This window comes from Thunnus maccoyii, chromosome 5 (genome assembly GCF_910596095.1).
Source record: "Thunnus maccoyii chromosome 5, fThuMac1.1, whole genome shotgun sequence".
NCBI classification, from domain to species: Eukaryota; Metazoa; Chordata; class Actinopteri; order Scombriformes; family Scombridae; genus Thunnus; species Thunnus maccoyii.
Genome location: NC_056537.1, coordinates 11,679,723 through 11,690,865, shown reverse-complemented (window position 1 = coordinate 11,690,865; position 11,143 = coordinate 11,679,723). Strand labels below are relative to the sequence as shown.

At 40.1% G+C, this 11,143-nt stretch overlaps 1 protein-coding gene across 1 annotated transcript in view; it reads right to left on the bottom strand.

Annotated features, from left to right (window-relative positions):
• Positions 1-703: 703 nt before the first annotated feature.
• The window catches only part of plxnb2b (plexin b2b), a 95,131-nt gene continuing 84,691 nt past the window's right edge, over positions 704-11,143 (bottom strand). Inside the window, exons 25-36 of the mRNA XM_042411844.1 lie at positions 9,912-9,978; positions 9,458-9,604; positions 8,184-8,340; positions 7,127-7,227; positions 4,920-5,004; positions 4,379-4,530; positions 3,537-3,697; positions 2,042-2,189; positions 1,781-1,845; positions 1,621-1,696; positions 1,367-1,441; positions 704-820 (exon numbers count right to left, since the gene is read on the bottom strand). Of these exons, the coding sequence (XP_042267778.1) occupies positions 716-820; positions 1,367-1,441; positions 1,621-1,696; positions 1,781-1,845; positions 2,042-2,189; positions 3,537-3,697; positions 4,379-4,530; positions 4,920-5,004; positions 7,127-7,227; positions 8,184-8,340; positions 9,458-9,604; positions 9,912-9,978 (1,339 nt within the window). The 3' untranslated portion in view covers positions 704-715. The remainder of the gene's footprint in view (positions 821-1,366; positions 1,442-1,620; positions 1,697-1,780; positions 1,846-2,041; positions 2,190-3,536; positions 3,698-4,378; positions 4,531-4,919; positions 5,005-7,126; positions 7,228-8,183; positions 8,341-9,457; positions 9,605-9,911; positions 9,979-11,143) is intronic.

Genomic DNA, 11,143 nt, shown 5'->3' with positions numbered 1-11,143 from the left:
CTCACGCCTGACATTAGGCATCCTGTGTGTGCATACACACATTCCCACACATTCACTCACACACTCACAAACTACACAAGCGAACACACGCTCTGGTTTAGCAACGTACACTCTTGTTCACATGTTGTACTTCACACAGACATCTACGCACACACAGGCTAATAAAAACACTATCCGCACCACAAGGTGATCCATTTAAAAAGATAATTTTTTTTCCTTATAAAGCTTTCCGCATAAAGACTGCACGATAAAAAAAATATATAATACAATTCTTAAAACCTTTTCTACACAGAAAGAAATTGAACATCTCCTTGATTATCTCCTGTGCCAGTGCTCCACAAAGGGGCTTAATTCTCAAAGAGAGGTCTCCTGCCCAGCATTGTGGGAGCAATATTCAGTGAAGCATGAGTGAGCATGCAGACCTTTAAGGTTTGGCAAGTGAGCTTTAAGGCGTACCTATGACAGTGTAACCCATCATTTTCTTCCCCCTTTTGCTCTCTATCTGCATCTCATTAGTCCCTGTACAGAAAATCGTCCCAGGGCCAAGCTGTACAATATATACGCCCACATGAGTCCCTTCTCACCTTTCCTTATTTCCATATTTTATCCTCTAAAAGGAAGAAATAAGCCCCTGTAGTCACTGGCGGTATCCTACTATTCCCCTCCCTCCCTCCCCTGTCCCTCCCTCCCTCCCTCATTCCCTCCATTCAGTGGGTTAGAGATCAGTCACTTTGTTTTCCAGGGCGGCTGCTATCTGCTGGAGCCGCAGGGTCAGCTGTTTACTCTGGGCAGCTGGGTCCTCGTCTAGGGATGCGATAATCTGAAAGGGGGTTTGGCAGGTGAGGAAGACAGAAATGGAGGAGAATGAAGGGAGAAGTCGGAAATATTAAGGGAAGAGAGAGAAGATGAAGAGGAAGGCAAAAGGGGAATGTCGGAAGAAACAAGGAGAAGGTAACGGACAGAGAGTGAGCACAGGACAAAGAGAGGAAACAGGGTGGAGAGTGGGAGGAGAGGATGCCGTTATTTGACATCAACAATCACGTCATATAAGCTGTTATTGTTTGTGAGCTCCACTTAAGGAGACTGACAGCCCCATTTGTTTATCCAACTTGTTCATTAGGTTTTGTTTATCCCCTTTTCGTGACCTCAAGTGGCAATGCACAATGGACGCTTAAAAATCAATTCCCAGAGCAATTTTCCAATTCACATCCCACAGAAATGCTTTCAATTAAAATTTCATACAATCACTCTTCTGGCATATCAAGAGTGAAGAGAGAAAAAAGGAAAAGCAATAATATAGTGGGCAGTAGTGCATTAAGTGGAATAGCCTCCTTTGGATGCGATAGGAAAAAGAAGGGCCTCTTACCCCATCATAGTATTTGCTGGCATACTGGTAAAGCTGATGGAGAGACACTTGTGTGTTCAGTTTGTCTGTGTGAGACTGGAGGACACAAATGACAATTTACAGGTTACAGAGGAAATTGAACTAAACCATAAAAAGCATTGAGTGAGCAATCTACTTTTTGTTGCCAGGTTTTAAAAAAAAAGAAGTATTTTAGCTTCTTTTAAATTAAAGTGACAGAAAAAAACAAAACAGAAAATGACAGTTGTGTTTCTTACCCGTGACACCTCTGCCAGATGAGTGTTCATGTCCTGGTCACTGACGGATACCATCTGTCTGATGCCCTTGTAGTAACTATGCACACACACACATACACACAACTTAGAGGCATGAAAACAACAGCTTAAAAGTGAATTGTAAAGTGCTGACAGGACTTACTCATCCACCATTTTCTTGTAGGTGGAGATCTCCTTTGCATAGAGTAGTTTGTTACTTGGAGAGTCCTAGAGACAAAAAGTGGAGACAACAGTGAAAAACAATGGCCCTTTAGGCTGATTAACTGTTGACATTCCTCCTCTCACTCCTCTTTACTTCTAATGTAAACCACTTTGTTTTCCTCATCTTCATCTATTCTCCTATCTCCCCTCTTCCTCTTTCACCTTATTCCCCCTCCTCCCTCTCCCATCTGTTTCCACTTACCCGGCTGAGTTTGTGCTCGCTCTTGGTGCAGGCATCCATGAAGGTCTGGGCGATGACAGAGAGCGAGGCGTCCACCACTTCAGACACATGGACGTCGAAGATGAAGTGGGGATTCTTGAGGATGTTCACCCAGAACCGCAGAGGCAGGCTGCACAGGGGGAAAAAGGGCAGGAAAGCAGTCTATCATCACAGTTGTTATCATTATTATTGCGTCCGAATGGGGAAAATCTCATCAAACACATTACCTCGATGAATTCGTTTGAGTCAGGCGGGCATTTCATGTGTGAGAGCACTTGCCTGAGGTGCAATTGAGTGCAGTACAAGATAATAACAGAGATGGAGAAAAGCCTTTCTTGTAGGTGTCAGTTTATTCAGAACAATACCCTCAACTGTCAGTTTATATTACTATTTCATACGATACTGACCTCTGAGAATTATTGCCGTTCAAAGAAAATGAAAAAGAAAAAAAGAAATTCAGAAGACTTTTTTCTTTTTTCCTTTTCAAAGACAAGAATAATAAAAAGGGATCTGTACTGAGCAACAGTCAAGGATGCTTGTCTTGCCTAAGAAATAGTGATTAGAAATGCTAAAGCTACAGCAAAACTTTGACCTTTCAAGACTCGTGCAGCCTAACGACTTAAAACACCGACTACATAATGTAATGCTCGAGTACGCTTGCTGATTTCCCTCCTGAACGTGCAAACATAAGCTCCATTCGCTTCTTTCCAAACTCATATTAGCTTATGAATCCCCCAAAACGCCCCGAAATACAGTAGTTTCCAAAAAAATTCTCCCCCATGATCGGAGCGCATGCCCCGCCATCTGAGACATGAAATGCACACCGTGTAAAATTCATACTGGTTTGGTAATATCTCCGGGGAAAGGCTGCAGTGAGAATACAATAGAAGCATAAAAATAGCAATGTTGCTATAATCACAGAATTAAATTAGCTTGGGACATAATTACCATGTTTGTTTGTTGTTATGCCTCATACACACATTCATATTTAATACATGGCCCTCAGTTGATTTGATAAACAGAACGGGTGGATGCAGAATGTGGTGTGGAGTGTAGTAAGTAATTAAATCGCTCATCTCCTGTCCTTGTGTGGGTGCTCTCTTGCCAGCCTTACGTCAATCATTGGCATCTACATGCAACACGTAGTCTTGTATGCTTGAGCCTTAGCCGACGTGACACTAATTTATGCACTTAAATGTCACATGGGAGCAAGAGGACTGCAAATGCAAACTAAGTGAGCTGAAATTGTGCATTTGTATTCAGCTCTTTCTTGGATAAGCAAGTTTTATTTCTTGGAGAGTTACTGTATCTGAGGCGGGGGGGGGGGGGGGGGGGTTTGTGTGCTGGTCAGACTGAAGACAGCTATGTATTAGTGTGACTTAATGTGTGTGTTAGCGGAGATTTTCTCAATTACTGTTCATACAAATGGAACTTTGAGAGTGACTATCAGTGTACGCGGGCATGCAGTACTTTTTACCTATTAGTCTTCCAGATATGGATGGTCTCCTCATCCACATTGTTGTGTTTCAGCGCCTGCTCATCCAGGAAGTCAAAGAAATATTTGACAGCCGGTGGCACCACTGCCCCAGAGCACAGCACGCTGCGGAAGAAGTCATCCACAAACTGCTGCAGTGTTCCCTGAAAGGGGCCACAAATAATGTGAGACAGGGCAGAGACAGAGAGCAGCACTGAAATAAATCAAGACAAAGCTATTTGCGCGCAATGCAAAGGTAGATATTCAACACAAGAGAGTATTTTCTGATATTAAAGTTAGCTTTTTGACCTAAAACCTCTCACAGAAAAGCAAAAAAATGCTATTTGACCAGAGTCAGAGAATTAATAACTACTTAAACATCCCCTCAAGACATGTTTTAAGACATCTACTCCATCTCTCTCATTGAAAAATTGATGAATAAATAAATATTCCTCATTTCAGAAGTTTAACTGCTGGACACAAGATGTCTCCTACTTCACTGTAAAGTCCATTCTCAGTGTTTGTGCACTGGAGACTTCAAGTTTCAACATCACACTTGTGTAAGTTGCATACTGGGCCATGATTGGCTCCAAACTAGTTGCAATGTCGCAAATCACACTCCTAAGGGTACAGCCTGTAAACGCTGATTTTTGGTGATTACAGAGAAACTTTCCCCCTTCATCAGATGAACGTGAAAACAGGCCTCTAGTGTGAAACTCTGCACATGCATCATTCTGCACAGTGAAGCTCAAACATTCAGGTGAAGTAACAAGAAGCAAAAGACATTTTAAGTGGAAGGGGACTTAAATAAATATCCAATCGCATTAATGATTCTCTCTTTGTACCTTTACAGAGAGGAGTCGTGTTAGATAGATCTCTGTAATGGCTTTTGTCATCGACTTGTCCTTTATGCTGCCTCGTTTAGACTTGATCTCATCCAGTTCATCAGCCGGCCTCACCAAGTGAAACACCTTGTCATCATCCAACAGAGCATTCCCTGGTGGGGAGAAACAACACTTTAAACTTTCCTTTAACACTTCAACTCCTTATTTATTCATGCACATTCTTACAGAACATATTCAGACTGTGAAAAGGGGAGAATGTTTGTCAACTGAATTTGAATGCAGAGAGAATATTCAAGTAGAAATGCTAAACAATCATCTATTCTGAACTGTACATAAAAAGGCTGAGGATAAAAGTGCATATTATTTCAAAATAATCTCAGTGTGCTTTACATAAAACAACATTTATTAGCATGTTAAATGAGAGTGGGGGTGTTGACAAAAGCCCTGGGGAAAAGTAACAAAGACAAATCTTATATTCTCAAGTATACATCTGATCTCTGCTCGTTGTGGTTTTAACGTGTGTGTTTAAAGAGACACTTACGCTCCTCATGGTTTTCCTGGTTCTGGTCATAGTTCTGCTGAGTGTGAAGCACTCTGGACAAGACTAATGTGGCGTTGTCTCGCACCTGGAAAGCACAAAACATGCTTTTGTTAAACGGAAAAACACACAACAATAGCAACAACACACCCTTTTCCTCACACACCTTGAATTTAATAGGTACTGTGACTGAGGTCAGCAGTCTCTTTTAGTGCACCAGAACTAATTCATAATCAATGTGATTGAGTGAACAGCAATGGTGGGTCTTTATTGGAGTATTTACAGGCCATTTTCTTTAGCGTCAACCCATTATTGACCCCACAAATACTGTGATTAGCACTACTCTGACATAGCCGATTAATCTTTGGCAGCAAGACGGTCCACTATGAACAACTGTGAGACATCAGCAGGTAGGATTGAAGGAAGAGGAGCACCTTAGAAAGAGGGGGGTTTAAGTGGGCGCAAAGCAGGACAACAAGGGGATATTTGTGAGTGACCTTTATTTTCTGAGGATCAATAAAGTGCCAAGAGGACTGAGTGGCATTCTGTCGCCATTGAGAGCTGGCAAGATTGCAAGTGCCTGGTGGTGAGATGTTAAAATTTTAGGCATAATTGCTCAGCTGATGAAGGAAAATTGTGAAGGAAAGTGCTTAGACGGTGCCTTCTTGAACATTTGGTTTGTGAACACTTACAGGTTCATCTTTGTATAAAGATATTTTTTGTTTGATCCTCAACTCACACAGGATGCATGTGCTCATGTATATCATCAAGATATATTCTGCAAATAGTCTACTAAAACCTTTTTACACAGTATGGAAGCCCCTTCCAGATCATATAAACTCATTGAGACTGATGTGTGATGCTGGAGGATAATCACCCTACAAGCTTTTCCTAGTGTTTTAATTTATTTCTTCATCTATTCATTAATGTACTTTTAATTTATTTGTTTATTCTCTTTGTTTTTGTAGATGTTTTTGTCAAGGTCTTATATTCAAGAGGTTGGATTTAGTGGTTGAGGGGTAAGGCGAGTAAAGAGATGATATATTATGTTTTCTGTTTGTAATATTTTGTTGAAAATTAGAATAAAAGTAAAATTAAATATAAATAAATAATAATAATAATATATATATAAAAATAATCAGCAAGCAGCCCTTTTAACAGAAAACTTGCAGCTTTACAGCTAATTTGCTGGTTATTCAAGCTGGCATCTCCCGAAAGAAATAAACAACAGAGAGAGAAAACACACAGCGAGCAATCCATTTCTAAAAGGTGAAGAGTTTATTAAAAAGCCGTTTGATTGCCTGCACACAAAGAGGCTCATAAAGATTTGTCAAAGGCCTTAAAAGAGCACTTCAAAACTTTTCACTATTGTTTCTGTATACATGTTATATTACACATAGACTAGTATTACTGTATGTATATTGTTATTCATTTATACAGCGAATTAAATATGTTGTGTATTGACTTAAATACATTATATACTACACATCATACATGTTTCACTACATTTATGTCTCAAGGGAGGACTTTCAAAAAGTTTCAGTTACACTAAAGATAGTTTTATCTTGGGTTGTTATCTTGTTGGGTTGATGTCTCCCTACCAGATGCAGTTAGTGGATTTTTAAAATTTATTTTTTGCACATTTTATGTCTTTAGCAGACAGTTAAGATCTGACGGGAAATCAGGGGAAGAGGAAGACGGGGCTGACATGCAACAAAAGGTCCCCTGATGGACTCAAACCAGGAACACTGCGATTACACAGTCAGAATCTTAAACTCCTTAGTTCACCCAGGCATTTCCAAGTATAATGTCAGATTTAATGAATTGAATGAGTTGTTATGAACAACATGTTTTTACACATTCATTCACATGTGTCTGCACATTGATTTGACTTGTGGTGAATCGTAAGGAAATTAAACATTTAACAGTTTTGTGGTAATAGGCCTACAAGACATGTGCTGGTGAATTTGAGTCTGAAAATGCACAGCAGACATAGATTTCATACACTCCACTGGGACACAGGATGTACTGCTCAGCCTGTAACTGAAATGGTGTGAAAATAGGCAACCCCATTCATATCCACACGCCCACATACAGCTATTTACTTCACCACTGCCTCCTCACATCCCCTGCTTTTTCAGACCTGATTTTTTTTTTTTTTTTTTTTTAACCTATGCTATATCAAGATATTTAGTTTTGTCAGTACTCACGTTGTAGTGTGCCAGAGTGTTGATGCGTTTCCACCTGCCCTCTTTCTGGGAGGTCAAGTCCAGATCTGACAAAATCTGCCCTGTTGAGCCCGGGCGCCACTCTGTGGTGAAGGCAGGAAGAGAAATGATTCAATTAAGATTGAAATCACCTCTTACAGCACTGTGGTAAGTAGACATGTACTACATTGTCAAGCAAATTATCACCATACGCTTGTGGGTTGTTTTTTTTATTTTTTTTGTTGTCCTTTTTCAATACAGATTCATTTATTTCATCATGTGTCATTGTTACTCAGAGGTTACCCTGTAATAATGTGGTCTTAAGTAAATCCAACTATAAATCCAGCTGTCTCTCTGGCTTTCTCCTGGGATTTAGTGACACACTTGAGCTGATTTGGGCAAGGAAGTGACAGATCAAGATTTTCTGAATATTTTAAATCTAATTCTAAACCGCGATTTGCACCCAAACATTTTCAATTTAGGAAAATCCGACACTACTGCAAACCTGAGCTCAACACCATCTGCTACTTATGATTCATTTACAAGTAACACCAAATATAAGGGGGTTATCTTTCTGATTCACCATGAAAGAAGACGGATCTCTGCTTATCTAAAATGTATAAAGGAATGAGATCTACAGCATGCGTGGGAATAAAAAATGGCTTTGATGTTGGAAAATGTCTATAGAGCTTTAGCCTTTCAAGTGAGTCCCCAAGGTTTCTAACAGTAGCAAGCAAAACTTTGTTTAGGGATGAAGGCTTTCTTCATGCTGCTGACACTGAATAACTTCTCAGCCTTTTTTTACATTCCACACACAAAGACAAAAAGAGAGAGACAAAGATAATCTTAAAATGATCTTTTAAATGTACTTACAATTAAATAATCAATTAAATATTTAAATAAATGCATTCTGATTCAATTAAAAATGCATTTCAGTCGGGACCGAAATAACTTCCATTTTGACATCCTTGTCGCTCCCTGTAACCTTTACATTATTCATCATTATTAGATGTTTTCTGCTTCAACTCATCCTCCACTGAGGTGGCCTTCATTTACTCACCCAGTGTGACACTATCAACCTTAGGCCGCAGGGAGTACGGCAGGTTCCTGTACACCTGCTCTATGATCTTCTCTTTCACCTGTGAGATGGTATCACAGTTCAACACCTTGACGGGCGTCACATCTGGACCCTCACCATGCACCAGCACTTGCAGGGTCTGGCAGGCAAACACACACACACACACACACACACACACACAGAAACACATATTAAGAACATGTGGTGACAGAATGTGCAGCACAAATGACAAATATGCAGAAATATTCAAACATGGTCAGAGCACCCAGCCACCCACCCACAAACCCACACACCAAGTCCCCTCTGTCGGGATGTTGTCGTCATGGCAACCGGTCTTTAAGTGGGCGCGCACACACACATACACACACACACGCACACACACACACACTCTAGGATGACACCTGACAGGACTCCTGTCACCTTGGCCAGCTAATGACCAGGGCTCAGCAGGAGCAAACTCTGACCCACCTCGCCTCCCACACTCAGTCACTCTGTCAGAAATAACTAACTGACCACCCGACAGATTCAAACAGGGGGCAGGCAATCCATTCACAATAGCAACCTCATAAGCGGGTCTGCATTTGTAGAGAATTGGAAGAACACGCTGTGAATTGAAGCGGATAGGAAACACTGTGTCTGCCTGTGAAATCTAGCTCATCACATTTTTTTCTCCCTCTGTAATTCAATCACAGAAGGCGATCCATCATGGTGGGAGACATGTAATTCAGGCTAATTTGATAATTGTCCTCGACAACGGCATTACTCATGGGTCTTTTTATTTGTGCTGACTTTAACAGAAAACATCTGTGTTCACATTAGCTTCCATTATTGAAACACGATATCAAGTGAAACGCACGGGCCGAAAGCCGTGTAGTGCCCAAATGGATACAGAGCAGGTGCAGGCTGGATGGTTGAGGAGGGGTTGTGGAGGTGGCATGTACTCCATACTTGTACCGACTTGTAGTACTTTCACCTAAGCCGTGCTTTTCATTGCTATATTGGAATGTGTTGCTTGTGTCGTTTTCGAGCTGAGAACATTGACACTGAAAATGGATGTCACACAAAAGCAGGCAGTCGCCTGGGGGTTTTTGGTGGTTACCATGGCAACTGCACTGTGAGTGTGTGTGTGTGTCTGTTTATGTGTGAGTTGCTCACAGGCACAAAACACAGTGCAATCTCAGAGAAGTGTGTGCAGGTTTTCTGCCTGGAGTTTCTGTGTGAGTGTTTGTGTGTGTGTGTGTGTTTTTCCATCTCACCAGGACGGAGTACTCTACGTCGTCGCCCAACAGGCCTGTGTCGTTGAGAGTGTACTTGGCTTTCTTCACTCTGGCGTCCACGGGTCCTTTCTCGATCTGGTGCTTGATAGCTCGGAACAGTTTGTACAAGGGCTCGCCTGCAGAGTCCTGGTACACACACACACACATACACACACACACAAACACACAAAGCCATTTGGAAGTTATCGCAGATGTTGTCAAGAAGCTAATTGTTGTGATTAGCAGTTTCGAAGACAGATAAATGCACATTATCGATACCAAGAGCTAATGAAAGAAATGAAGAAATCCATGAACTGAGCCTGTTGTTTTCTTTAAACACATTTTCTGTATTAGAGATAAAAAATACATTAAAAATGAAATTAGTGGATTTCTGTGAGGAAGACTGTGTTAGAGTTCTGAATAATTATAATTATTAATTAATTCAATACATTACCTTCAAAAACTGGTAAAGGCAGATAGACATCCAGTTGCATAGCATCCTCTCCACCACCGTCTCTGACCTGGAAAACACATTAGATGAGCAGTTTTTAATTTTACTTTCAGAAAAGAATACTGTCTGTTAATAAATATAGCAAACATGATATTTTATTATCAAGGTCAAGAAAAACAAGTAGAAATCAAAATGAGAAGTAGTTAATTTGCATTTTAATATCATCCCACTTACATAATGTCAAATAATGACGACTTGGCAAAGGGGAGGGAAAACTGACCATTGAGATTCAAGATTCCTTTATTGTTACATCCCATTAAACAAGCATAAGAGGGTAAAATTATTGGGTTTCAGCTCCTCAACACTGCAGCAACAATAGCAATAAAATAACGATAGAATTATCAGTAAAAATAGTACTAAGAATACAATACAATACAATAAAAATATAAATAATATAAATTATGTATAGTGTGTGAAAAAATGCTGTGTGTGCGTGTAGGTCCTGCCTCAATAAATGTGCATATGTGTATGTAGTTGTTTGCATGTTTGTGTGTGTTTGTGTATGCACAGCTACATATACAGCACAGGCTATTTTTGTAGCATCCTCTTATAAATTGAAAAAACTTTCCTAAAGTTACAGAAAACTTGATTTAGAATTGCATTTCTTCAATAACTATGCACAGAATCAACTAATTTATTAAGCATACATACACATAACATGGCATATGAAGTGTAGAAGTAACAGAGTGACAAACTATACACTCACCGAGCACTTTATTAGGAACACCTGTGCAATCTAATGCAATCCAATGCAAACAGCTCTGTCATAAATTCTATTTTTATGACGCTTATACATTTTCAGTTTTTGTTGACATTGTCAGAAAGGTGATAATTCTACTTTATGTTTATTACTGATGTTATTAAAATGTGTTCCTAATATTTTATCCGCCCCATCGACATACACGAGGGCTGCAAAATAACAGGACGATGTATAAGCTTCATAAAAGTAGAATTTATTGCAGATCTTTTGTATTGGATTGTATAAGATTGCACAGGTGTTCCTAATAAAGTGCTCAGTGAGTGTGTGTTTTATTGAGATGAGCCCCTAATGACCAGAACTGAATATACTTGTTTTGTAACTTTTAGGGCTGTTGAGTTGATTTGTGTATTGATACTTTCCGCGTGTTCAGCACACATTTGGTTTCTAGTTGGGTTGGATATGGTGAAGCTGGTCT